Below are 26,184 nucleotides of genomic sequence, written 5' to 3' on the forward strand. Positions count from 1 at the left end.
CAGCAGCAATGTCAAGACAAGATGCACAGCATTAGATGGGGAGGCTCCAAGCCCAGCAGGACAGTCACAGCTCAAAGACAAGGAAAGGAGAACTCTACAGGGTTCTGCTCTGAGTCACTGTGAGGGGACTCTGCACCAGGAGGAGGATCCAGTCGTTCATATGCATACATGCACATACGCACACACATACATTGCTGGCATGTGGTCATTTCTGTTGGTGCTCATGGTGAGCTATCACCCTTGCATTACTCCAGACAAAAAGCAGGCTAACTTCCTCTCCACCTTACTCTCATGGGAGTAAAGGATGTTTTAAAGAAACACTACTGAGCAAAATATTTTATGAAGACAGATTCCTTTGTATTAGCAATCAGTTGAGTAAGTCCAGGGACCAGTTCAGGCACCCCTCTGCTGCCCAGGGGTTTAAAAAAAAAAAAAAAAAAAAAGAAAAACTCTCCAGCTTGGGAGGGGATAGGGAAAACAAGAGGGTGGAGAACACAAATCAAAAAGTGCTTCCAAGAGAAGCAGCAGGATAAAATCATTCCTACAGTCTGAGAGCACTTCCATGCTGTTGACCAGAGAGGCAGCAATGGCCCCACACACGTAGATGTAATGCACATCTGCAAGCACCCTGCTCAGTGCCTGCAAAGACAGTTATCTCCTCCTGCCTTTGTCTGTTCTGGGCAGTGTTTAATACAGGAGCCAGTTCCCAAGAGGAGTTCCCCTCCCCTCAATTCCTAGCGTATTCCATTTTCCTTCAGCATCTTTCAGTAGTAGTCATCCTTCTTGCCATCAGCTCCCTGTATGCCTGCATGGTTCTTCCGGTCTTGGACAAGTTCCAGGTCATCATTGTCATCCACCTCACCTCCGTGATCCTCCTGGGTGCAGAGGGAACAGCCAGGAAGGAAAAATCAGCAAGGCCTGGAAAAGGAGACCCTAACTAGCAGTGCACCATGCAGCTTCTGAGTATAGCTGTTCTACCATACCAGCCCAGCTTGGGAAACTCAGGAAAATAGGGAAGAATCCATCTCTGCCAGGGACCTTTAGGTGTCATTGGCAAGCCACTTAGCCAAGAAGCCTGTGTTGCCATGATCAGCCTGTTCATTTTAAGCGCATTTAATATCCTGGCATTACAATGCAATTTTAAAAGCTCAGCCTGTTGCCACTGCTACACAAGTAGAAGAAGATACCCTACATCCACCACATTTAAAACTGTGTAACAAATCCCACCCATGACGTGCAGCATCCAGTACAGCTTCTGTTGGCACTTTTAGGTCCAACTATCCAGTCTACAAGCCAGGTTCTACACACAGAGCAAGGACAGCTCCTGACATCAACTTTGCTCTCTGCCCACCCCTTATTTCCCCACCCCCTTCATTCCCAGCAGGCAGCCCAAACCCTCAATTCCTCAGCAATCATGTTGAAACTGCGGAAAAAGCCAGAAGCAGCCACTCACAAAGGACAAGGAGAGGATGAACAAGACTGGAAGAGGATCCTTCATTTCTATCTACGTGAGCCAGAAGGCACCAGGGTGATCCTCTCTAGTACTCATGCTCTCAATCTTTGGTGGCCTCCAATCTTTCTCCTAGAGGAATGTCAACTTGTCACTGACTACAGTAGTCCTGGGGCTCTGAGACACAGCAGTAATGCTGCTGTGTAGCAGTAATAATGTCTTCAGCCAAACAGAGGAGCAGTTGCTTCCCGGCAACTGTGGCCCAACCAACACACCACCTCCCACATTTGCCTCAGGAGTGGGACGTCACATTCTTCTGCCACCCATACTTTTACTCGACTTGCTGGCTGTAACCCAATGACCCTTCTCAAAGCACAGGTGTAGTTCTCCCCAGCTCTTCCACAGACACAGGCTAGACCCAGTAGGACCTGTGCACCAGCAGACTACAGGGCTCCCAGTGAATTTCTCACCACAGGAATAAACCCAGGGTGATGCTTGGAGAAACACATGTTGATCTTGCCTAGCTGCACCGGCACAGCTTGTAATTCACCCCAGCTGCTGTTTGGTAAGCATCTCACAGCTCAACTGCTGCAGATTGATGCAGAAAGAAATGAGGAGGGGAGACAGAGTGTAAAGGGTACTCTGAACACCCGAAAAAGAAAAGGGAGCAGAGGTAAGCGGGCTCCAGGTTTGTTCTGGAGACCCACCTCACTGAACAGGCAGAGACAAAACTGAAGTCAGTGCTCACATCTGGTTTCCTAAAAGCTGAGCCATACTCAGCTCCCAGCTACCAACATATCAAGGTAACAATCACACCAGAGAGGGAAAGAGGAAGAACCTTGGTGTCGTACAATTTCTTGCTCCTGATCTTCTTGATAGTCATCCATTGGGTCTTCCCTGGGCTTGGCAGGTCTGTCAGCATCCTGAAAAATACAGAAAGTCAGACATTGTTGACAGTGCCCCAACCTACTTCCATTCCCTGCCAGGGATACAGCTCTCTTGGATTAGAGCCCCAGGTCTGGAAGACTGGGCTACAGATCAGGAATCAGGGGGCAGCAGAAAGACAATGAGGCAACCCCAACTCCATTTGTACTTTCTCCACCCAGTCTCTCTTCCCACCTGCCGGCAGCAACTGCCCAGCTCCTTCCGCTGTGCAGAGAGAGGCCTCTCCTGCAGCAGGAAGGTCCCAGGGCCAGGGCCCTTGCACATGCTGCTGTTGCATCAAGTCCCAGGACTGCAGGGAATCTACAAGTTATTTAGGGTAGAGCTTTAGGGAGCACAGCACAGCCCTATCAGAAAGTCAGGTACTTACATCACTAACTCCTTCCACATTTTCACTAATCTTAAGGAGGTGTTGCTCTGTTGGTGCCAGCATCTCTTTCTTGTTTGATTTCATTGGCCTGGATTTCTCTTTTTTTTTACTTTAAACCTCACTGTCAATCATGATTTTAGAGCCTGACAGATAAAACACTTCTTTTTAAAACAAGCAACACTCAGCTGCTTGTCAAAACAAGCTAACATTTCCCTGATGCAGAGTCTGGCTTCAGACAGCAAGAAGCACTTTGCAAAATAAATGGATTCCATCTGCAAGCAGGCAAACAAGGAGGCAGAGTTCTCACGTGTTGTCACTGCTGCCAAGAGCCTGCTGCATACCCATCCCAGGAACAGCAATGGCTGCTCTGACCAGACCCCAAGCATAGGCCTGTATTGTTGTCTGGTTTTGGTCTCTCAAGTGCTTGAAAAGATACAGCACCTCTGCAGTAATAGCTGTGAAGTGACCCATCTCCTATTCAACGTCTCTCCAGCCACGTAGGTGCTGCAAATGCTTGCTTGTTGGCTTCAACAAGCAGAGAGGACAGGGCCAGAACATGTTCTGGTACTGACCAACCCACTGATTCTCAGAAAGAGGTTTCTTCTGCCTGCCATATCCCTGCAGTGGGATTATGGATCCATCCAGGAACATGATGTTTTCCTTTGAGTCCTTAAGCTCTCTGCCTCCCCCCATTCATAGCTGGGGATCTCTCCCTGGCCCCTGCTGGTTGCCCTCATGTTAGTCACCTTCAGTGGCTTCTCCTTAGACTCTTCTTTCATGCTGGGCTCCTTGAACTTCTCCAAACCTCCCACCTTCTCTTCAAAGTCAGGTCTCTCCAGCTCAGCTTCCTCAAACTCATCCTCACCTTGGTTATTGGGATCCTGGGCAGGATCTGCAGCATCATCTGGCATCTGGACAAGAAAAGCCTCTTGTGAATACCAGGCAGGATATCTACTTGGGAGACAGAGGCCAAGGTGAGCCTGCCTTCACCAGCAAGCAGGAAGTGCTGGCTTGTAGCACTTCAGTCGCACCTCTCTTCAAGCATGTTAGCGGTTCTAAAAACAAAAACCCCAGTCTTCGTTATCCCTCTGAATCCCTTCAGAACCAAGGAGTTTGGAGTTGCACGTTATAGAAAATTCTGGGAAAGCATCGACTTAAGTGGGACAGCTGGATTCTTATTCACAGCTAGGGTTGCATCCAGATGACAGCATGACAGCACTACTTACCATTGGTTCCTGGACAACAGTCTCTTTCTGAGAACGCAAGTTCTCCTCTCTCTCAATCACTCCTGCATCTGCAAGGAAAAGGGACAGTTATCAGTGTACTCACTCAAAAGTCAGTGTCACCAGTTAAGATTCCCACTGTTGGGGAGCAGCTGTATTAACTCTATGCCAAGTAGGGATTTGTCTCGACCTGCCTGCAGGTTGAGGCAGACAATGCTCTATGTATGTTTTCAGAGGAACTCTTCTTCAAGAGTTCAGGGCAAAGCAGCACTATGCTCCTACGGCTGCCAAAACTGCTTCCTTGTCCCCTAGGCTGGGGCATAAGCATGTGTCGAAGCATGCTCCTAACTTACTGAATAGCACATATGATACAAAGACAAAAAACAGCTCTGAATTCAGCCCCTAATCTATATTAAGTTGCACCTTTCTCTCATGCCACTGCTAAGTCTGGGCAGTATCTATAGCAGCAATCCAGCCATGCAGCCAGTTAGACCATCGCTGGGAGCCGAACTAGACCCCCGGCAGGTCAGTATGTCAGTGCCACCTTCCCCTTCGCTGGCACACAGCTGCTGACAAGATGACATCAGAACAAAAGGCAGGCTTCCTGTGTCAGGTAGGGGGACATTCAGGGCAGGAGAGTACTAATGAGAGAAAAATACAGCCTTTTAAAAATACAGCCTTTGCTTTCAACTAAGTAAAGGCCTAATCCTCACCCTGAATTGGATATGGCTCTGACATGTCCCAGCTCTGGCACTCACCACTCTGTCTGCCATCACCAAGGGCTGAGTGCTTCTTCCCAAAACATTAAAGGAGCCTGTGAGACAGTAGTGTTCCCAACTGGACAGCAGCATGGCCAGGGCAGTCCAGTCATTACTTTGGTTGTTAATTCCAATTAGGACACAGAGGTCAAGGGCTATTGGTCCTCATGTTCCCTTATACCTGCCACGAGGGCTTTTCTTTTCAGGGTAGAATTCACTTTGATGTGAACCAATTAGTTCAGTTCCTCTAAGGGGAACTGCTGAAAATCAGGTCAGCAAAACATGAAATAGCAGCTAAACATAGCTGTGGGAAAGCACAGGAATACCAAACCTCCTCTTCAAACGGGCATCTGTATGCACATTAGCTGTTAACTAACTGTTGCTGTTCTGGAAGGGAGGACTTCACCTGCACAGAGTGAACTGAGCCAATAGCCTGGGAGGAAATCACCCATCTTGGGTGATTTCAGCCTTTTGATCCAAGATTCAGAACCACTGACCTTCAATCTCTGCCCCATGACATCCCTCCTCTGTTCCAAATCCAGAGCCAAAATCTACTGTCAAGAAACCAGGCTGATACCATCTTTATAATGTTTAATAGGATGCAAGTCAGCATTTCAAATGAGATCCTCACAGGAGTCTCAGCTCCCAGCTTCCCTGCCTTACTGCATTCAAGACCGCAGCAAAAAATTAGCTACATGAAAAGCCACTTAGTCATTCTACCTCAGTCTGGCAACATACAGAATTAGCATTAGTCATATCTACATTTCAGTGTCTCTTTTTGACAAAGGTAACTAGCTAGCTTCCAGATCTTACAGGTTATTTCCATGTGTGCAAGAGAAATTGATGGTGGAGTCTGTCTACAGCAAAGAAATCTGTTTACAAAATGTTCACACTGTGTATCTTGGTCCCTTGAGCACAGCAGAGCATCTCTGCACAGATTCTCAGACTGGACACCTCTGCTCAAAAACCCATTTTAGCTCTCCACTGGCTTACTGTAATACATTTTTGATGTCGTCCTTATTTGCTTCCAAAGGAAGTTTGTAGCTTCCCTCTTACGCTTGTAGACATACAGCTGCAATTAAGTCAACCTTCCCTTTGTTACTGGACCTATGGAAGTGCTCCAAGCCCCCGCTCACCCACTGTAATTTTCTGAAAGGTCTAGTCATTTTACAGCTGTTTTCTGTTGTTTCACACAACACAAATAGTTATTTAACTGTTCCCTCATTTTGCCACTCACATGTGACTACCATTACAGGCCAATTGATAAACCTCACCTGGAAAATGAGGCAAAGAAAAGATTCTGCCCTCACATGCATAATCGAATGGCTTATTCATTAGTTGGTTTCATAGTGTGATGATGAACTTTACACCAAGTCAAATGTTTCTCCCAACCTGTTTTTAGCCGAGTGAGTCAATGCACAGGAGTCTGAACAGATCCGGATCAGAAGACTGAGGAATTCTAACACGCTGTTCTAAGAGCTGGCCTTTAATTGCCCAAATGCAGTTACTTACTAGACTTTAAAATAGCTGTAGGTGCTCTGTTGGCTGACTGACAAATACAACTAGCTGCCCTTGAATTTATTTGCTTTTAGCCCCTTAAGGACAGTTGGGAAATATTCTGCCCTAAGTTAGAAAACCCACTTCTAAAAAAATTAAATCAATTTTAATTGATTTTAATTGGGAGACTGAGAGCAAGTCTTGCAAAAAACAGTGACATTTTCCCCATCACTCCCATAGGAAAGAAAGAAAGAATTGACTTGACTTACACAGATTTTGAGTTCACTACCTTGGAAATGTGTGAGGATGCAGGACAACAGGGAACAAAAATGGAAAACTGTCCCGGCTTTTCATTTGACCAAGGACAATAAAAGCACAAGAATTCTTCAAGAGTTGTAAGGTTTTCCTCTAACACAAGCAGAAAGCTTTTCTTGCTCCCCACCTTGATTAGCAATAAATTAGTACCGTACGGCATAGGATTAGGGAAACCATACCCATTTCGAGTTCCTCATCATCTGTCCTTTCCTTCTCGCCTTCCTCATCAGCTATTTGATGCTCTTCCCCTCTCTTCTGATTGGGTGGCTGTGGGCTGCCTTTCTGCATCTCTTGCCCAGGCTTGGGGTCAGAATGAAGGCTCTTTGGGTAACTGCGCGCTTGTTCTTCATCCATCTGGGCATTCACTTTGTTAACTATGTCTTTCCAGCTGCAACAAGGGTACGGAACAAAACAGAACCCCCCTGCCTCAGTATATCAAGAGATATTTCATAGTGCTATTTCATAATGGCAAGCAAAGAAAAAAAAACCTCCAACACACGCAGAAGTTTGTCCTAATTTAACTTTTTGGCAAAACTAACAGATTGCATTAGTTACAGTGATATCTGCTTGAGATATAACATTTAATATGCCACATAAGTACAAAATAAGTTATGCTTTATAAACACAATTTATTGTATAACTACTTAATAGTATTCATATGATACAATAACATATCCACATAGCAATAAACTCCAATTCTAAATAGATACTTACTCATGCCTCACACATACACAAATACACAAATCTAAGTTTTTGAAAAAAATATCAAAACCATAAGTCCTCTTTATTGTTCCAACATAATTTAAAATGAAGATGCTACTAAAGTAAAACTGTAGAATTTTGGCCTATAAGGAGAAAAAACCTTTCAAAATAAACAGGAAAGCTGCAATACAAAATTGACAGTTTCCGTTGTCTGATAATTTTTTTTAAAGCTACAAGCTCTTTACGAAGCTTTGCAACTGGGATGGGTACTTTAACCAGCATCTGTTTATAAAACTCTTCCACAGCATGCATCTGTCCCCTGTACAAACCCAAACAGTGAAAACAGAACTAGCTGAAAGGAAACATTCGCATATTGCTTTGATTTTTTTTTTTTTTTGGTGAACATGGGAAAAAGCGTTTCGTTTCTTCATTCAGTGAGGGAACCACGTTCCAATATGATTTACTGCTTTTCCTACCACCCCCCCCCCAAATGTTTTCATCCATCTACTGACCTGAAAAATCAATTATTCATACACAGCTCTATTTGTGACAGTTCAGGCAACCACTTTCAGGCAGCCATCGTCAGGAATTCCTTCCTCTGTAATAGTTCCACCTCAAATACACTTCTCCTGATGTCTACAGCAGTATCTATGTCTGCTTCCTTCTTAACAGAAGTGCCTCAGAGGGACAAGTGCTTGCTATCAAGGTATATGCCAAATGCAACACATTTTTCATGAATGCTTCTCTGCCTGCAACAGTAGCACAGCTCACGTGGATACCCAACCAGCGGCTCAGCAGCAGAGCGCTTCGTAGCGTAACACCATTCCACTGCATGGAAATGAATTGGAGGTCAGAGAAGAAACGGAGTATCTTCATATTAGTTTGAGTGAAGCTCTGAAAAGCCCAGAAGGCAGGGATGTCTCACAAGGAGACATTTTTCTTCCCAAATATCCTTACTCAGGGACAGAAACAAGAAGGGTAAAGGAAGGGATGAAATCCCAATAATAGGGACTCTCAAAAGTGTCTGAAAAAAACTTTTAATCTGCATAAGCTACCACCAGTTTCATGCAGGATTACTCCTTGGTCTAGTCTGTCCTGCTACATGAGCCAGCTGACATTTAAATTCTGCTTAAGACATTTAAGTTTTTAGCTGCTGAGAAAGGACAAGTGGCCTCAGCTTTAGTAGCTTTTTAAAGCCAGGATACTACCACCACACAAAACTTTCAGTAAGAAAAACCATAACCCAGCCTTCAGCTCAGATTTCCCCTTTATAAAACCATCAAAATGCAAATTGGCCATCAAGAGCTCATCTGGAATCTGCTGGTCTCAGCCACCCAGTGCAACAGTTCTTGGCATTGGATGCATAGCCTCTTTTGTACTCTACTGCGGTTTGATATTGTTCTTGGCATCAACACCTTCCGGAGAAAGTTGGTTTATGCACTCCTTATCACAAATCTCATGCAGTGTAAATAACAGCCTCCAGCTGCTCAGTAATTTCTTGATGATAGATCCAGGAAAAGAAAAGCACACCAAACATACCATGATCTCGGTCCTTGCAGAAATCATTTGCCAAACAAATCCAGTATTTGCATTTTCTGCTTCACAGAGTAGTGACTGTATCCTTTCTAGGCTCTACATAGCTGAGGAAAGGCCATTCTGCCATCACAACTTCAACCCTCACCTTCAGTTACACCCACACAAGTCCCTCCCTGTAAAAAGGCAGAATATCCTCTGTGCTGTTACTCTGCGTGTCCATGCAGATGTCATCTCTCAATGCAGTACGGGGAGCACGTTGCCCTTTAAAGAAATATGCAAAGCACAATCTCTGACCTAGGAAGATTACAGGTTAAGTGAACAAACAAAAATGGCAGAGAAGAACGGGTAGGATCAGGCTGAATTTAGAATGAAATCCAGAAGTCACCTCTACAGATAAAACAGAAATTAAATCTTGTTTGCTCCAGTAAACTGAGCAGATATGACCTGGACACACAGGGGATAAATAAGTTAAATGAGGAAGCACTATTTTCAGAGTCAGTTTTTGGAATATGGCCAGACTTTGATGAATTGCAGCCTCAGAAAGACATTTTCTTCCTTTTGCAAAACAGACCGGTCTTCTGTGAGTGCTGCTGAGACAGTAAACAGTTTCTCCTGTGCCTGTACAGCATCCAGTACAACAGAATCCTGGTCCCTGACTAGGCTCCCAGGTACTACAGCAATACAAGTAACGTACTGTAGGAATTATCCATTCTGTTACCTGCATGGAACAGGTAGGTTCATGCCGTTCTCTGAACCTCTGCCCTTTCCAAGGGACTCCCCTCCCACGAGCTCTCCTCTCCCTATAGACAGGACAAAAGCCTGGGCTGCCTGATGGATTCTGGCTGTGTCCTCATTTCTGGCATAAACTATTGCTGTAAACTCTTTTACCCCATTCTGGATAAACCCCATAGTTTCAGGATCACTCGGACCTGTCTGACTTTTCATGTTCTAATCAGCCTCTGTGAAGGAAAATCCCTAGCATACCTCAGAAGTGCACTGGCAACGGGAACCCAAGCTCCATTCCCTGGGAGGAAAGAAAACACAGAAGACAGAATACAGAGTTTGGGAATTTGTCTTTGCCCTAGAAGCAAAACCAGAAAAAACTCTAGTACCTAACTGGGGCTGGTGGCCTGCTGCTTCTAGATTACCATATAACCTTGGAGATGAGAAGCTTTCAGATCTTCAATGTCTGGTTGCTCCTGCAGAGCTTGGCAGATTATTGATTAATTAGTGGAAAAAATGAGCAAGTTGCAGCTCTAATATACAACTTAATGCCTCTTATTTATAGAAACTGAAGGAATTCTTAGCCACCCTTGCTGCTGCAGATGGGTTGCTTCCATCATGCAGAATTTCTTCAGTTTGCTAAACAAAACAGGATATTTAAGTCACCATCACTGAAAGGGAGGAGATTTCTTGAAGTCAGTTCAGACTCCCATCCCACCCTCTCCTCTAGCTAGTAGGAAATCCATGCTGACCTGATCTCACTCAGCAGTAACTCCTCTTTCTCCCTCCTCCCCACACAAAACACTTTACCAAACAGTTCAAATACAAAGGCAGCCTACAGAGCATGCACCAATAATATAAGAGCCTTTCATTTTGGGTTTTTTTTTTTGCCATCACAGCACCCACAGCAGGCTGTGCATTCAATCACACAACATTGCCTGCAACATGACTAGTCTTCTGCTTCGGCTGAGATAGAGACCTGGCAGCAACATTCAGTTACAAGAATTAGTTATTGGTCCCACTGTTGTCTAACACTTTCTTCAACCATCTTTCAAGTAGAAACCACAATAAACACAAGAAGAGAGAGACCAGGGAGCAGCCTGTATGGTACCTTTGAGCCTGAACACTGAGAGCAGAAGGGAGGTTTTTTCCACCAACCTTTGCATTTGCACCTGTTTGCTCCCTGTAGGGTGGTGGTTGTCTGGCATCTGAGGTTTTTCTGCTGCAGAGGGTTGTTTCAGATCAGATAGTGACAATCCAGGAGCCTGGCTTTCCTCATTGCTTTTCACCTGAATGCGCATCACCATCTTTAGATCCTGCAGAGAAGACACATGCATACTCAATATACACAAGGATATACACAAGCTCCTAATCTTATCAGATACCTGCAGATCTCCCTTGCATTTGGGCAGGCTTACGGGGCAGAAAATCAAAGAACAACAGATTCAGAAGTGCTCCAGAACAAATCTACAGTCCTGTCCAGCCAGCATGCAGTAAAAGAGGTCCTCCTCCTTCCACACAGCCAAGAGGAAATAATTTGGATCCTATGTGACCCAAGCTTGTGTCTTGGGTAGGTGAATCTCCAAAAAAAGAGGAACAACACAGCCACCTCTAAAAAAACCCCACACATGTTGCCATTATAATACTTACTATAATTATAGTCTAACCACACTGCAATTATTGTCATTTTTTAAGAGCTTTACTTTCTATAAGCTCACTCTCAATCACCCCAGGAGGCAAGGGAGCTGCTTTTATGATTTACCCTTTGCAGATCCGGCAGGAACCAGAACAAGAACCCTAGGCCGTTCATCTGAGCCCAGCCACTAAACCACAAACTCTTAAGAGTACTCAGGAGTCTGAAACCTGAGGCCAGGACAGTTTCCACATCGGGGAAGTGGAATGCACATATGCATGTCATTACAAATATCATAGTTTTGAGCTTCAAAAGCAAGGGCTACACAAAACAAGCACCAAGCGTGCAGAACTTACTGGGTTCCCATTTGGCAGACTGTTCATGGTCCGGGTGAATCGGATCACATGGCCATCCGCACGTCTTGCTGGCCAGGCTGGCATAGCACCTGGCAGTGAATTGGCATCTTGCGGTGGGGCTGGATGGGTGAAGAGCACATTAGCCTGTGGCCTTGGGCCATCGTTACTGTACGAGTTCTGGCCCTGCAGCAGAGGGCCATCTGCCTGCTTCTGAACCCCAGAGACTTGTGATGCCAGCGGGTTTCCTACAGGGCGATTCTCCTGATTGACTGGAAAAGCCTGCAAGGAAGAAAGGACAAGAGCAAACTCGAGCAACAAGCTCAGTTCCCTCCAGTTCAAAGTCCCATGCTGAAAACCCACAGAAGCCCTGCAGAACTCTCCTCCCTGGGGTTTCCTGGGAGTACCACACCTTCTGCCTCACGAGCTGCAACTGGCTGTTGGCTGGCGCCATGGGCTGCTCCTTCAGCACCTGAAACTGCTGCTGCCCCTTCCCAGCTCCTCCTGCTTTGAAGCTTGGCATCTTCTGTAGAGCTTCCTTGAGCTGCCTGAACTCTTCCATCTGGGCCTGAGAGGATGAGAAGGGCACAGAGAAACCTCACACAATAACAGAGTTAACTCCTTGCTGAGAATAGCCACTCTTTTACGGCCAGTTGTTCAGCACAGATACACTACTAAAGAAGATATATATATGAAAGGCTGGAAATAATCCACAACCATTAATGACAAGCCCAAGCTAGTCTTCAGCTTTCCCTCCAGATTTCATGGATATTCTGTATTCCCCCTTTGCCAGTCTTGCATCTTATTTTATTGCATGCTTTTACCCTGGAAGTGCTGACCCATGACACCGAGTCTTTGACCAATGCTATTTAGTGCATGAGCCATCCACATAACTCCTGCCTTTGCACAAGAATTGTATCCTGGGTCTTGTTAGGTGTGGCTCCCTCTCCTCCTGTGCTTCACACACATGTACCTTCAAGGTCAGCTTTTTTTCTTCCTGCGGAGGCAGTTCTCCACAGATGTGCTCATCTCAGCAGGGCTGACAGTAATTGGCGTAATCCTACTTGACAATTCAATTTACTTTGCAAGACAAATGAAAATTGATTCTCCTGGACTGTTAAGCAAATGCAACGCTTTTCTCTCTACTGCAGCTTATTTCGTCCATCTCCAACCCTGAAAAGTAGGGCTTGAAAAAGCTACTCAGGAAAAGCTTCCGCACTCTTAGCCCAGCTATTTATAGGAAAGTGAGGGGAGAGAACTTTTCATATGCTTGCCAGGGTACCTGGAAATGGACCAAATTAGGGACTGAACAAAGTAGGAAAGCTTCCAAGCGGCAAGGAAAGTTTAGCAGGAAATTAATTCCTGAGCAGGCTCTGTTGATTTCAGTTCTTCCCCCTGAAATTTGACCTTAAAACTAACATTAAAACAACAAAACAAAACCCAACAAAACAACTCAGCAAAGCTAACATAAAAGGAATGAGGAAAGGAAAAGGAAGCCAAGAACAGTTGATGGGATATAGCCCTAGTTAGTAGGAGACTGCTTCCAGTCAGAACAAGCTAGATGAAAGCAAAACTTGTACCCATCAAAAGCCTGTTAAGGTGGTCAGCCCAGAGGGGAAGCAGCTTTGTACTAGCCTTAACGCACAGCCTCCCACATGCTGTTTGTACCCCGCTCACAGGAAAGCTGTGCGTACATCACTTGATGCCTCCGTGCCTGATTTTTACCTGGCAGACCAACTGATATGACAGCTACTGCAAGCTCAGTAATCTGGCTAGGGCTTGTGAAACGTGTTTGAATCCTTGGAAAATGAACATGTCACCTAGAACGCAAATTACTCCTCTGAACTTTCACCTGCCAGAAGGAAGCAAGGTCAACAACAGGATACTCAGCACAAATTGACACTGCAATGAAGAGCTGCAGTGCTGATAAAGCAGCTGGGAGTCTTTGTGGGTGTCTGCTCCAATACATAGCATCTCGCCCCACTGAAGGCAAATGCAATTTCATTCACCTTTGTGTTATGAAACACAGATTAGACACTATAAAGGACTGATCAGAAAACTGAACAGAACACTTTTAAGATTTAACACTAGGCTCATTGTCAAAAAGATCCAAAGTATTTTCTGAAGTCATTGGGAACAACCACTGCCACTTCCATAAGAGCCAGGAACAGCAGTCAGACAGATGGTTGGAGCACAACGTTGTTACACAACTGTCTAGTACATTTAGAGCAGGGAGCGGAGCCCTGTCTCCCACACCCAGGGCAAATCCTTTTACTCTTGCTCGCTCTTAATTTTGGCAAGAAACGACAGTGAGCTATTTCTTGCAAACTACTTTTCCCATTGGTCACAACACTGAAGGGGCCAAAAGTTAAGACTGGCAGCACAAAAGCTGCCACCATGTTTTCCAGTCTGCAAGCACTTGACTTTGTAGACTCAGCCATCTCTAGCCAAGTTTTTTTTAATGCTGTTCAGAGTGCGCACTAGTTTGCGCACTTGAACTGCCGATTGCTTTCTCTAATGCAGCACAGTTAGTCGAATAGCATTTTAAGGGTACTCTGCTGAAGAGTAATTCAGGACTGGCCCTACGCGGTGTGCCAGATGCAAATACACTCAGCATTGACCCAGCAAGACAAAAGTAGAAACACATAATGGCAAACAGAGAACCTTTGATCAACTGATATTGACCCACGTTGCCAATGGCAGGGGCCTGTATGATGGGAGCTGAGCAGGCCTCAGTGTTGCTTGAGAAGAAGCTACAGAGCAGTGACACTGGCAGCTACTTCGAGAGTTTGGTCAGGAGGCCTAAAAATGAAGGCTGAGACTCATTCTGATAGCAGAAGGTGTGAATGTAGACTTGCCAGGGGCACTGGAGAAGCTTGTAATCACATGCTGTTTCAATTCCTGGTATGGGCTGGCTAGACTGAGTCCTACAGAGACTAGACATCTTTGTTTAGTTTCCAACAAGTACACTGCAGGCAGTATCACTGCAGAGAATCCTACCAGTCTGCCTTAGCCATGTGGAGGAGGAGGGTTAAAAAGCAGTTCAGTGGTAAGTCACGATTATGAAGGCAGGCAAGTCAAATACACTGACAGGCTACCCGAGACCCCTCAAACCACATCTGACATGAGCCAAAGAGCTATCAAATGACAGCTGCCTGCCATGTCAGTAACCTGGGCTTCCTGCCTGGAGCAACCAGTTGTCTGTGAAGTTTGCAATGCCCTAGAGCCGCTTAGTCCCTGCTATTTTGCAGGGCAGAGCAGGCCAGAACTCAAGAGCAATCTTGTAGAAGTCAAAACCCACTCTCCCCCCCTCCAGTTCAAGTTCAGCATCCAGTTCAGGGGAAGAATCAGTTGTCAACAGCATCTAATCACAACTAGCTCCTTGCTTCTGGGCTTATCCTAAAATCCAAGGGAGTGCTTGACAGAAGGCTGTTAATTAACAACAGAAAAGACTAATTCAGACTGCGACGTGACTTTTAAAGCGTATTTACAAAGCTGCTTGTGTCTTGGCTCAGTACAAGAGGTTCAGACAGACACTGTAGAGATGTTAAGTCCTCCCACTTCTCCCAGCATACCCTGCTTTCTCCCTTCTCCCAGGTCATCTGGGAGCTTCAGCTGGGTGAGCAGAATTCTGTGAGGTCAGGACTTCCAGTGTGCTGAGGAGGCTCACACCATCTCCATAGCATGAGCATACCACAATATCAACAAAACTTTTGTTTTTTTCCCCTGCAGAAAAATGCTTTTCTGCCTCTCTAGTCTTAAGCCAACACCACTTGCGTATCTGCCCTGGCCTCCAAAAGCATCGCTCCAACATTTTTATTACTGAATACTAACTTGTTTTTACACAGCTCTTTCCAAACTTTTTATAGGTCTCCCTCTCTACTAAGGCTTCACAGGGAGATGCAGAAGGGGACCTTTTTCCCAGGATTGTTGTGTGTCTATTTGTAGTCTCGGCAAGCTCGGCAAGGCACCTATACATTGCTATTTCTCTCTGCAATTAATTTTATAGGCATAAACAGAGGCAATTCATCATCATTTAAGGTGGAAGTATTTGAGATGCGGGTAAGTGACAGGAGGCATTCCAGGGCTGGGAATATGCTGGTTCATGCTCACTTGAACCACAGTGACTTGTGTAGCATGTCTGTATTTTCAGCTACTGGGAGAGATTCCAGGCTGGAGAATTTTACTTGTACAGAATGCATCTATACTACCAGCACCTACCAGTTTTAGGCAACTCACCACACTGGAATACAGTTGATAACTAGATTTATTATTTAGAGAGTATTTGAAGGTGCACCCAGACCTCAGTGAAAGATTGTCCCATGTGGCCGCAAACACCCCCTTGTTGATTACCTGGGCACTAAGGAGCTGAGAGTGAACTTCCTGGTGGGCCTTCCGAAGAAGCTTGCTCTCTTCTCTAAGTTTAAAGACTGTATCTGCAAGAGAAGAAGAAATTTGCTTGAGCGCACTATTTTTGCAAGTGTAGTATCTCTCTTCCTTACCATAAATTCCTCTTGACCTTATAGATCTCTCCAAGCCCAGGAATTACAGTGAAGCATTAGCTAGGGACTAGCCGAACACCCTGACGAACCTGAACCATCGTTCATTTCAGCACTCAGGAGTCCTGCCCATCCAAGGAACTTCCTCCTCTCCCGAGTGTCCCTGCTAACTGTTGCTATCAGGGTCAGGCTCTTGCTGTACTTGCTATCATAACAAGATATTTGTTTCTTCATTTCCCTTGCCCATTGCAGCTGAATAGCAGGGAGAGCAGCGAGGAGTGGTCACTGCCCCTACCTGTGGTAACTGGAAGGCTGAGAAACAGCTACAAGAGAGGTCTGTCAGGTCTCCTGAACCCACAGCAGATCCAATAAGGAGGTTCCCTCCTACTGCACAGAGACGCTGCCTCTTGAAAGGATGGTGCAAACAAAAAAACCCACAACCCACTTACAGAAAGTAATCACAGGACAACTTGGCCCTCAGGCACATTTATTCCTATGCTGTTAAGTAGCAAGCTTGTGCCTTGCAGCGCCCAGGTTGGGCTCCTTTCAAGCTCTTTGTACACTCCTAAGTACTTCAGCGACAAGACACACAAGGCACTTATGTTTCACTGCCGTGAATATAACTGCATATCCTCCAATAAAAAGAAAGACTCTGTCAAAAAAATGTCAGCCTTATTTTGGATCCTGAAGCGCTCTCTTAAAATACCACTGGAACTGCATGCACTGGGATTTCTCTGCAAACATAGTTGCACCCACCAGGACAAGGATGGGAATTTTTCCCATAACAGGATGGTCACTTTGCTGTAGGCTGAATTGCATGCAAGATTTCAGCTCAAGATTACAGATATTTCTGATTACAGTGGTATATCTTTTTTTATAACATTCATCCCAGGGACAGGACATTTTGCCATTGAGGTTGGGTGCTGTGTTCTTGCCTTGCAGTGAAGGTTAACATCAAACGGAGAAAAGAAGGCTCTGTCTTTCCTGCAGCCAGAAGGAAATAGGGAATTATGTCCTATGGGACTACAGCTACAACAGCTTTAACTGAGCTACCTTGTGTACACACAGTGCTGAAAGCACACACAGCTGTGGGTGTTGGCCTGGAGCAGTGAATAAGGGATATGTTTTTAGGCAGCTAGTCCAGGCTAGATGACAGCTAGCACAAGACTGCTACTGCTAAGACCTCTGACTACAATACAGACATTCCCCCAGGCCTTCAAGAGAACCAAAGGCATCTCAAGTGCGGGAGAGATGTCCAAAAGAACCCTGCAGTTTCACTGAGTCAATACCTCAGTGACATCTAGGTCTTCAAAGCGTATTCAGAAACTGGAAATCAAAACCTTCATGCCACTGTATGTCCTTCCTCTACCACCAGCACGGCAGACGCGAAAACCTGGTACAAATGACCTCATCAGGAGTTTTACCACTGGTGTCAGCGGGAAGAAAATTTCAGCCGTAACTACAGGTCCTTATCTCCAACAGAAGCTCAAAGATCAAAACTATCCCTCTGCCTTCAGAGCAGACTGTGCCAATGTGGGATGAGAAAAAAAGTGGAGAGTACAGAATTACCGTGGGGGAGCACAGCAGAGGACAGGCTGTGCTGGGGGTGTGAAATGCAGCATAAATAGACTGCAGTTCCTATAAAGCAGAGGAGAAAATAGTTCATAACGCTGAAGGAGAGGGCCTGGAGTAGAGGGAGGAGGCAAACAGGATTAAACAGGCCCCAGTTAAGAAGACCAGGAAGCTTCAGCTATCTGAGCATATACTCAGAACCCATTAACCAGCATTCAAAAACCACTTCCAAAAGCAGGGATTTTCAGGAACAGGGCACAGATACCCCAAACAGCACCACAACCATTGAGTCACATGGCACAGCTGCACTGTCCCCAGATCCCAGCATCTTCTGCATGTAGATAGCTATGTCACCAACCTGAGAGCTGCCCCACGGCTGTAAAGCAACCAGGACCACCAAGAGGAGCTACCAAACCCAGCTCCACCTGTGAAAGCAATCCCTCATACTTCCCAGTGGGCTTCTGCGTTCCCCCAGCATCCCTGGGGTGAGGGTTTCATTTTTGCAATTGAATCTAGCAAAAATCCCTCAGTTCCATTTTAACAGCCCTGAGCAATGCCCACTGCTCAGGTACCTCTTCTAGTTCTCTATTATACTCACTGACAGAGGCACGTCTTCCAACACATGTCTCCTGAGGGCACATTATGTATAGAAAGTACTGGTGGAACATAAGGAGAGAAAATGAGGCATTAGAAATGCTACTAGCTCTCTGTCTTTGCCACCTCTCATGAGAATGTCTTGCTCTTTTCTATGACATGGTTACCAATACTTAAGGGAAGATTTACTAGCCAGCTTTGAGCTTAAAGCACAGGAGAGAGATGATACCAAGTGAACAGTAGCCTGGGAAGATGGACAAAGAATATTAGTATGTCAACCTTAAGCTGACATTCCTGACTAGCTTCCCTCTTTGAAGTGTTTTTCTAATCATTATTCTCCTTCCTCTGGCAGAATTCATTTTATTACTTCATTGGGGGCTGCATATTTCAAGAAGAGAGACAATCAAATATTTAGGTTTCGCTTGCTTGTGCTCAATTCCCCCCTTCTAACCCAGGAGTGCTCATCAGATACTAGGGCTTTGTTGATCAGAGAAAAAAAAACCAAAAAAACATCAACAGATTTCACTCTCCCAGACCTAATCTAAGTAAGAACAGATGTGAACCTTAAAAACCCCACAATCTAATTAAACAGCAGACTAAATAGAAACTACTCTTTGGAAATTAAAGGGATCAGCATTCTCTGCAATACTTGCACTATTAAATGCATTATAGACCTACACCATTAATTACAAAAAGTATGTTTAATTTGCTCCCAAGCTTAAATGTTAGAATTTACAGGATTCGAGTAGTATAGAAACTGGTTTCCATTGTCAAAAGCGTACAGAGAAGTGGAAAATGTATATTGAAATAGATGGGATACCTAAATGTCACAATGCTTTCTCTCTGCCACAGAAAGCATCTCTGCTAACTTAGTTACACTCACCCACCAGAGAAAGGATAGGGTAAGGCAGCATTACTTGATGGATGAACCTGTTGTTTCTGCCCCAGCCTACTGTGGAACCACAGGCATGTACCTCTACCTTAGCCTCATGCCTTTTACTTTTGGATTACCTTATCCATTTTGAGTGTGACCTCCTTGGGACACGGACTGTTTCACAGTCTGAATACAATCAGCATCTGGCACAATAATTTGTTATCTTACCTGGCTCTAAACAAATTCTACACAAATAAGATAAGTAGCAGCTGCAGAAAGAGTAAGCAGCCAGCAAAAGTCAATTAGGCTTTTAAAATAACACCATCAAAGTGCTGGTGCTGACAGAAGCCAGGGATGCCCCATGCAGTATAACAGCGCAGGGGTCTCTGAACCCCAGAGAACTCAAAGTGTGGCTAAACCCAAGGTCACGCAGTCTCCCATGGGGCTATAAAAAAAAAGGAAGCTCCTCTCCTCCGTGACCCTACACTGACCATGCAATTGCAGCCTGGTCAATGCATTTGCCAGCCCAAGCAGCCAGAGGCTTTTGTGGTGTGTATTCCTACACAAAAACGCCACCTGTGAACCCCAATGGCTTCCCTCGCATGGGGAAGCTGCTTGATAGCCTGCTCTGCATCTCTCATCTCCCCTCAATGGAATCTCAGGGCACCTGGCCAGTTTTAACACTGCCTTTGTTCCTGCACCACCACCCTGAGGTAGGACAGTGCTCCAGTTGAGGTATAGAGGGGCTAAGGCACTGCACACACTCATACAGAAGTGTTCCCACAGTATCTGCAGACCATTTGGGGGCCTGTAGAAGAAACACTGTCCTCTCCTGAACTCAGTTCTTCAGTCCTTTCTCTGCCTGGTGTCTTCTCAGCCCTCCATCACACTCACCCTGCAAGTTTGTGACTTCACTGTCCTTCTCCTGCTGCAGCTGGGCATATTTCTGGCTATGGGTCTCCAGTGTCTTACGATGTTCCAGTTTCAAGCTGTTGTGCTGCAGCTGCAGGTCAAGCAGCTGCTTCTTGACATCTTCATGCTGGTTCTGAATACGAAAAGAAGTGACAGAGTCAGTACAAGGAGAAGAAGAGTAATTTAGCTATTGCCAAGTGCTGCTCGAGTGCCTCTGTTTAATAAATTGCTTGGGGAGACAGAAGAGATGTTCATTCCTCCAATAAGGTAGCTAGAAATCCCAGATACAATAAAATATTCTTTGTGTTCAGTGGTGCAGGAGGGATGTGAAATGCCAATTAAACTCTGGTTTGTGAAGCAGTTTGGGAGGTCTCCTTGGAAGCCACTAAACTGGAAGCAGAATGTGGTGGCAAGTCCACTCCTGCCTAAAAAAAGAGATGGAGAGTCTGGGAGACAGCCAAGAACTACTCCTACTCTTTCCCAATTTCCCTGCACACCGTGCTCCGTGAGAACAATGCAGGCTATAATATTTGCTGATATCAAACCAAATGCCTGTGGAACACCGCACAAATCCAAGGTCCTTTCCAGAGTCCCAGACATGCTGAAGGACAACATTACCTGCAAGGATAGTTTCCATGGTACACGTAGCATCAGCCTGCACATTGCATTACAGGAGTAGTTCACCTTTAAGTAGGGCTAAGGTCTAATTCCCATCGCCTTTCTGTGTGCAGGTATTGCTAGTCACTTAGGACACACGGACACCTAAACACTTTGGTTGTTCTCTCTGCTTGGTTTGCTTCCTGATAGCCTGACTGTTCTCCCACCCACCACTCCAAGCTGCTAGAACAGGAGGGAGAACTTTTGCAAGTGTACCACATCCTCTCAGTAAGACTAGAGAGAGCCCACACTCCCCATAGTAACATGGGGCTCACAGGCATAAAATGCCAGGATAACAAGACTCTCACAAGACCACGGACTGTTTCAAGCAGGCCAAGAATTCATCGGATAGAAGTGGGTTGAAGAGCTGTTCTCTTCTCCCCTCCCCTCTTGCAGAGCCCAAGAACAAAACATGCCGAGACATCCTTTTGCTCAGACCCACTGAACCAGAATTCACCTCCTTTTTTGTTCCCATGGTAACCTAGAGAGTCCTTCCACATTCAGTTTGTCAACACCAATTATGTATGCAGATTGATTGGCTCACAGGTGAACCCTGGCCCTTCCACACAATAGCTCCTCAGGACTCAGGCAGCAATTTCAATCAGCCTTCCTGTAAAAAAAAAAAATCTTCTTTTTTAAAAAACCCAAACCTCTAAATGCTATCGATGATTGCATTTATCCCCAGTAAAACAAAGCATCTGTGGCCCAGGCATTCTCCCCGAAGCAATTATCCTCCACTAAAAGGATAACTGTGCTCCAAAAATACATGCCATGCAGAGGAAAAAGCTATCTGTATGGAGGGGTCCCAGAGACAGAACAAAGAAGAGAGACGAGGATGTCAGGTTAATCAGATCACAAGATAAGGAGGGAAAATAAAGAGAATAAAAGATTCCTGCTTTGGCTTTCAAAGACATTAGGTATTTACAATTCTCATCAGAGCCACCGGCAGAAAGCACTGCAGAGGAACCAGATCCCTAAAATCATTTTGATACTAAACACCTCAGAAGCCACCAACATTAGCAAGTGAGAGTTGATTTTAACAAGAAACTCTAAGCAAGTCAAGGAATTTTAAGTCCTCATCAGCTCAGGTCAATTAATTTCTAGCCCATATTCTGTCTGGCAGGTGATGTGCATAATGTCTGTCCCCGGACTGCTCGCAGTCAGGAAGAAGGAAGGGAATATTCATCCTGTGATAGCAGCAGGAAGCTGAAGAGAGAGATAGGTGCCTTGACCAAGGTCACACAAAGCACCTGAGGCCCAGTCCAGCTCATTAAGCACACAGAGCATCCTCACTCCCAGCTGGTTTCCAAGGATGGCTGTGACCAATGTATGCAAACTTCAGGAGGAATCTAAAGATGCTGTTTTATTGTAGTTGCGGGACAGGAGGTCTGGAACATGCTATGAGTGATTAGTTTTCAGAGAAGCAACTTAACTCTAAGCAGAGCATTCCTGACCCAGTCAGTTCTACCAAAGCTAGGTATGCTGACAGCCCCGAGGAAGCCAGGAACCTCTCATGTCCAGAGCTGCCCGTCTGACTGTAACGTCATTCCCTTCTCTACCTCATAGATATGCTGTTTTACTCAGTCAAGCAGAAACTGCAAGACACAGCACGAGTGTTGTGCAAATCATGTACAAATGCAGCTGGGGCTGAGGGAATACAGAGGGGCCATGCTGTCATGACATTTCACTCTGTGTCCCTACCCACCATGCCCAACACTGCAATACAGGGAAATCATATCATTCAGGAAGTCAGCTAATCTGTCAAAAATCAGGAGTCCTTCAACTCAGCTATATGAATTCAGGCCAGCAAGTCCTCTCATCCCACCTTCCCTTTGCTGTTCAGACATGTAGTGCCCAAGATGCATCAGCTATGGAGTAGCTCTATCTCAGCAAGGTCTCTGGGGAAATGGGCAGGTGGGGGGGCGGGCAAAGAGAAAGAAGAAAATAAGAGTGCCTCAAAAACATGTATTTCTGCCATGACTTAGAAAGCAGCTTTGTAGATAGCATTGTACAAAATGGAATCAGTAACTGGATGCTTAGCCCACAAGCAAAGGAAGGGCACACCTCATTGCAAGTTTCCAGGTTCCAGCAGTTTCAGGAAGTCCATGTCAAAAATCTTTTGTTTAAAGCCACCCACCTCTCCTTGCCTGCCTATTCCAGTGCAGGAATGCGTTCTGCAGAATGATGTTAACAAAAAATTTTAATCTCCACTCAAGAGGATGAAAGGAATTGTAAGACGAAGTCTGGCCCCAGCAGGAATCCAGACACAGGCAACTACCACAGCTGCTATTTTTGTCCAAAGTCAAGCCCCTTGCCCCTTTGAGTCTGGTGTGCCAACTGCAGATGTTAATCAGACATAGATGACTTCAGTGCAGATCAGAATGACAGCAGTGGCCAGAAACACCAAAGCCAGATATGCTGATGTGGCTTCACGGAAGTCTTTGGTCATATTTGGGACCTCCAGCTTAACAGAGTTAGTTGCTTCTGTTCAGCATTAAACGTCTACTTCCTAGGTAATGATATTGCTGACAGCAATCTTCCTCCTGAGAAAGCTAGTACCAGTGGGAAGCATTTTTCACCTGTGCTCCAGTAACAGAAGTGTTACAGTCTCATAACTAGCTAGAAGTTGAGCTGAATACGGCTTTTTCAGGGTGGGGGGGCTGAAATCTACCACACTGCAGTCCCAAGGGCTGGCCTGTCTTTCAGCAGCTGTAAATGTAGTTAAAAAAAATAGATGATCCCCCCCCCCCGCAATAAAAGAAAGCAAGAGAAAGGGAGCCAGGATGAAATGCTCTCACTGTCCCCTTGAGACAAGCAAACCAGAGCATTCTGCTCAGACTGCAGTTGCTATGAAGGGGAACGTTACTATTGCAAAGTGTTCCCAGAATTCGCAGTGCTGGATAATACCCAAGAGACAGAACTGTACTTCCCTTTTCCCGAAGTTTGAATCCAAAAGCGAGGCAGCTGGAGGTCCAACTCTGCTCAGGAAATACAACCCAGTGGTGCTAAGGGTTGCTGGAATCTAGCCCTTTTTCTACATCCCAGAATTAAATTACCATTTCACTGCCAATGCTCTAACTAAAAACATTTAAAAACCACCATCACCAGCCACAGTTGCAATGCTCTAACAAAAGCAAACTTTAACATCAAGATATGCTTCAGGTAGAGCATGCGATAAGCTATAAAATGCTATAAGCCGCCCCCCTCTGAGCCTCTTAAATGGACTGGAATACATTGTATTAGCCCAAAGGGCAAGCTACAATGAATAGACCCATTTTCACACTAAGAGACCCAGAAAAGAACACGCTGAACAACAGAACTCCTGTGCGATAAACTGCACAAAGACTACCATTGAAATGAGGTATAGGTGAAGGCTGTAATCTCATACAAAGCCCAACAGAATAAATAAGAAACTCCCATGAACCTCAATAGTCAGGAAGGAATGTAGATCAACACCACTGTGTGGTCTCCTCCCTCTGTGCTGGCACTAGCTGCAGGAAACCCTTGGTCTCTCCTAGGCACCTCTGGTTAGCGAAAGCACTGACTCTCCTTCCAGGGAGCATTCTTTAACACACAGCAGATGGTGAGTACGTGAAACCAGACGCCTCCCTTACCTTCAGTATCTTGTGCTGGGAACTGAGGGCCCCGTATCTGTTCATAGAATCTTGCTGGAAAGAAAAAGATTCAACAGTGCCGTTAGATCCCAGAAAAACCTAAGGCAGGTGGAAACACACACGAGCACCTGCCCAGCCACTGCACCACCAGCAAGTTCCCGCTGCCCCTTCACACGCACAGGCCCGCGCATGGTGACTGGGAACAAGCCTACCAAGGTGACCAGCAGGACATGCAGCCTGAGCACAGCTGGAAAAGAACCCTTTTAAAACAACCTAGACACCAACTAATTAATTGCACTCTCTTGATTCACATTCAGAGCAGTTTTCCCCAGTCTTCAGTTCTTTATCTAGGACAGGCCCAGCGCTGAAAGAGCTTTGCACAGCAAACCCCCCCCCAAAGCAGGCTGAGCACTCTGCAGCAGCTGACGGGGAAGCAGACGGCACCAGAGCTAAGGCTTTCGCCTACACACAAAAATTGCACCATTTAACAAAAAATTGATCACTAAGCAATTGAGTAAGCCTGAAGCAAACTCCTGTAACTAGGTACAGCTATCAAACTAAGCTCAACTGACACAAACCAGCAGTGGAGAGGGATTTACATGTGTCTACAGAAGGGTCCGTACCAGTTTAACAGATCTGCTTATGCCATGCTTATGTCATGTTCTTCCCCTTTGTCCCCAGGGTACCATTCTTCACTGTAGCACCAGCATCTCAACACAGCAGGCGTGAAAGCCACCAGCCACCTGTGCTCAAAGGATAGGTCCCCATACCAGTAGTGGCATCTGAGAGGGAACACGCTGCAACTTTTCCCATTACATGCAGTTTTACAAACATCTGCTGGGATCTATGTTTGGGTAGTTAGTTGTCCCAGCAACATGGCGGGGACACTAAGCAGCACCGTGGAAGTGCAAACTAACCACCACGCAGAGATTCCCACTACAACCCACAATTTAACTTGTATGATACATACTCAGTACAGTATGAAATATTACCAGCAAATGAGCACAAATTGCAAGGGAGCTGCCCAGCCATTAGAGTATTCAGATATTTACCCATGAGTTTCTTTCTGTAACAGGATGACATTCACCCACAGATGAGCAGGCTAAAAGCAATTCCTCTTCTCCAGCATCTCATCAACAGATGCTCTGAGAAAGGAATTAAACCAGCCTTGTAACTTCAGGTGAATGGGACAGACTGTAACCCAGGGATGCATTTCTTCCTAACCCTCACTGAAGAGTCCTTCTTTTCCCTGCCGAATGAGAAGTCCACAGGCTAGTGGAAATCATTTGACAATCCCTGGAGACAGAAAACAATGGATATGCTTTCCCCAACACCACCATGGCCTTTCTTCTCCATGTTCCCTGTGGTGTGCCTTGCATTCAATTTCCCCAGGACTCTTCTGTACCATGAAACAGCAATTCTCTTTTCAGACTGCAGCACAGGACTCCCTGCTACACCAAGAGCTGACAATCAACTCATCTACTCTGCTGTCACACATGGGAGAATAGGCAGAATAACTCTAGCACAACACAGTCTTTCCCTAAGATGAAGTAAATCCTCACACACTAACAGCCTCACAAGGTGGAGTCAGCCAAAGTTCATCTTGTACCATACACACTCATAGTCTTTCATGCCTTCCAGACAGCAGCACTGGCCTCATGACTGTGGTGGTACTAGAACAATCTTTGCCATTACTACACACACACTCTGAGGAATAAACCATACCTACCTTCTCCTTGTTGAGAGCTTCCTGAGCTTCTAACTTATACACTAAAAAATCTAGAAATGGAAGAAGAGAAGACAATTCAATGAGCTGGAATTTAACAAGGATCTGGTTTATATTTTGGTGGGGGGACGGAAGGAGGAAATCAGCCCCTTGCTGAGCAAAAGGCTGCAACTCAACAAGCTGGAATGCAGATGCTGCTAGGAGACCCCACTCAATGCCCTCAGAAAGATGGTA

General features: G+C 45.5%; 1 protein-coding gene across 3 annotated transcripts in view; it reads right to left on the bottom strand.

Annotated features, from left to right (window-relative positions):
* Positions 1 to 335: 335 nt before the first annotated feature.
* LOC143168908 (uncharacterized) overlaps positions 336 to 26,184 on the bottom strand; it is a 37,002-nt gene continuing 11,153 nt past the window's right edge. Inside the window, exons 3-14 of one of the 3 annotated variants that reach the window (XM_076355918.1) lie at positions 25,954 to 26,003; positions 24,225 to 24,278; positions 19,936 to 20,086; positions 15,856 to 15,938; positions 11,915 to 12,070; positions 11,506 to 11,784; positions 10,675 to 10,832; positions 6,735 to 6,943; positions 3,989 to 4,056; positions 3,509 to 3,673; positions 2,302 to 2,373; positions 336 to 875 (exon numbers count right to left, since the gene is read on the bottom strand). In XM_076355918.1, the coding sequence (XP_076212033.1) occupies positions 765 to 875; positions 2,302 to 2,373; positions 3,509 to 3,673; positions 3,989 to 4,056; positions 6,735 to 6,943; positions 10,675 to 10,832; positions 11,506 to 11,784; positions 11,915 to 12,070; positions 15,856 to 15,938; positions 19,936 to 20,086; positions 24,225 to 24,278; positions 25,954 to 26,003 (1,556 nt within the window). In that variant the 3' untranslated portion in view covers positions 336 to 764. Of the gene's footprint in view, positions 876 to 2,288; positions 2,374 to 3,508; positions 3,674 to 3,988; positions 4,057 to 6,734; positions 6,944 to 10,674; positions 10,833 to 11,505; positions 11,785 to 11,914; positions 12,071 to 15,855; positions 15,939 to 19,935; positions 20,087 to 21,067; positions 21,101 to 24,224; positions 24,279 to 25,953; positions 26,004 to 26,184 lie in introns of those variants that run through there. The other 2 variants (XM_076355919.1, XM_076355920.1) reach the window with 2 other exon arrangements.

Source organism: Aptenodytes patagonicus, chromosome 19 (assembly GCF_965638725.1).
Source record: "Aptenodytes patagonicus chromosome 19, bAptPat1.pri.cur, whole genome shotgun sequence".
Classification (NCBI taxonomy): Eukaryota; Metazoa; Chordata; class Aves; order Sphenisciformes; family Spheniscidae; genus Aptenodytes; species Aptenodytes patagonicus.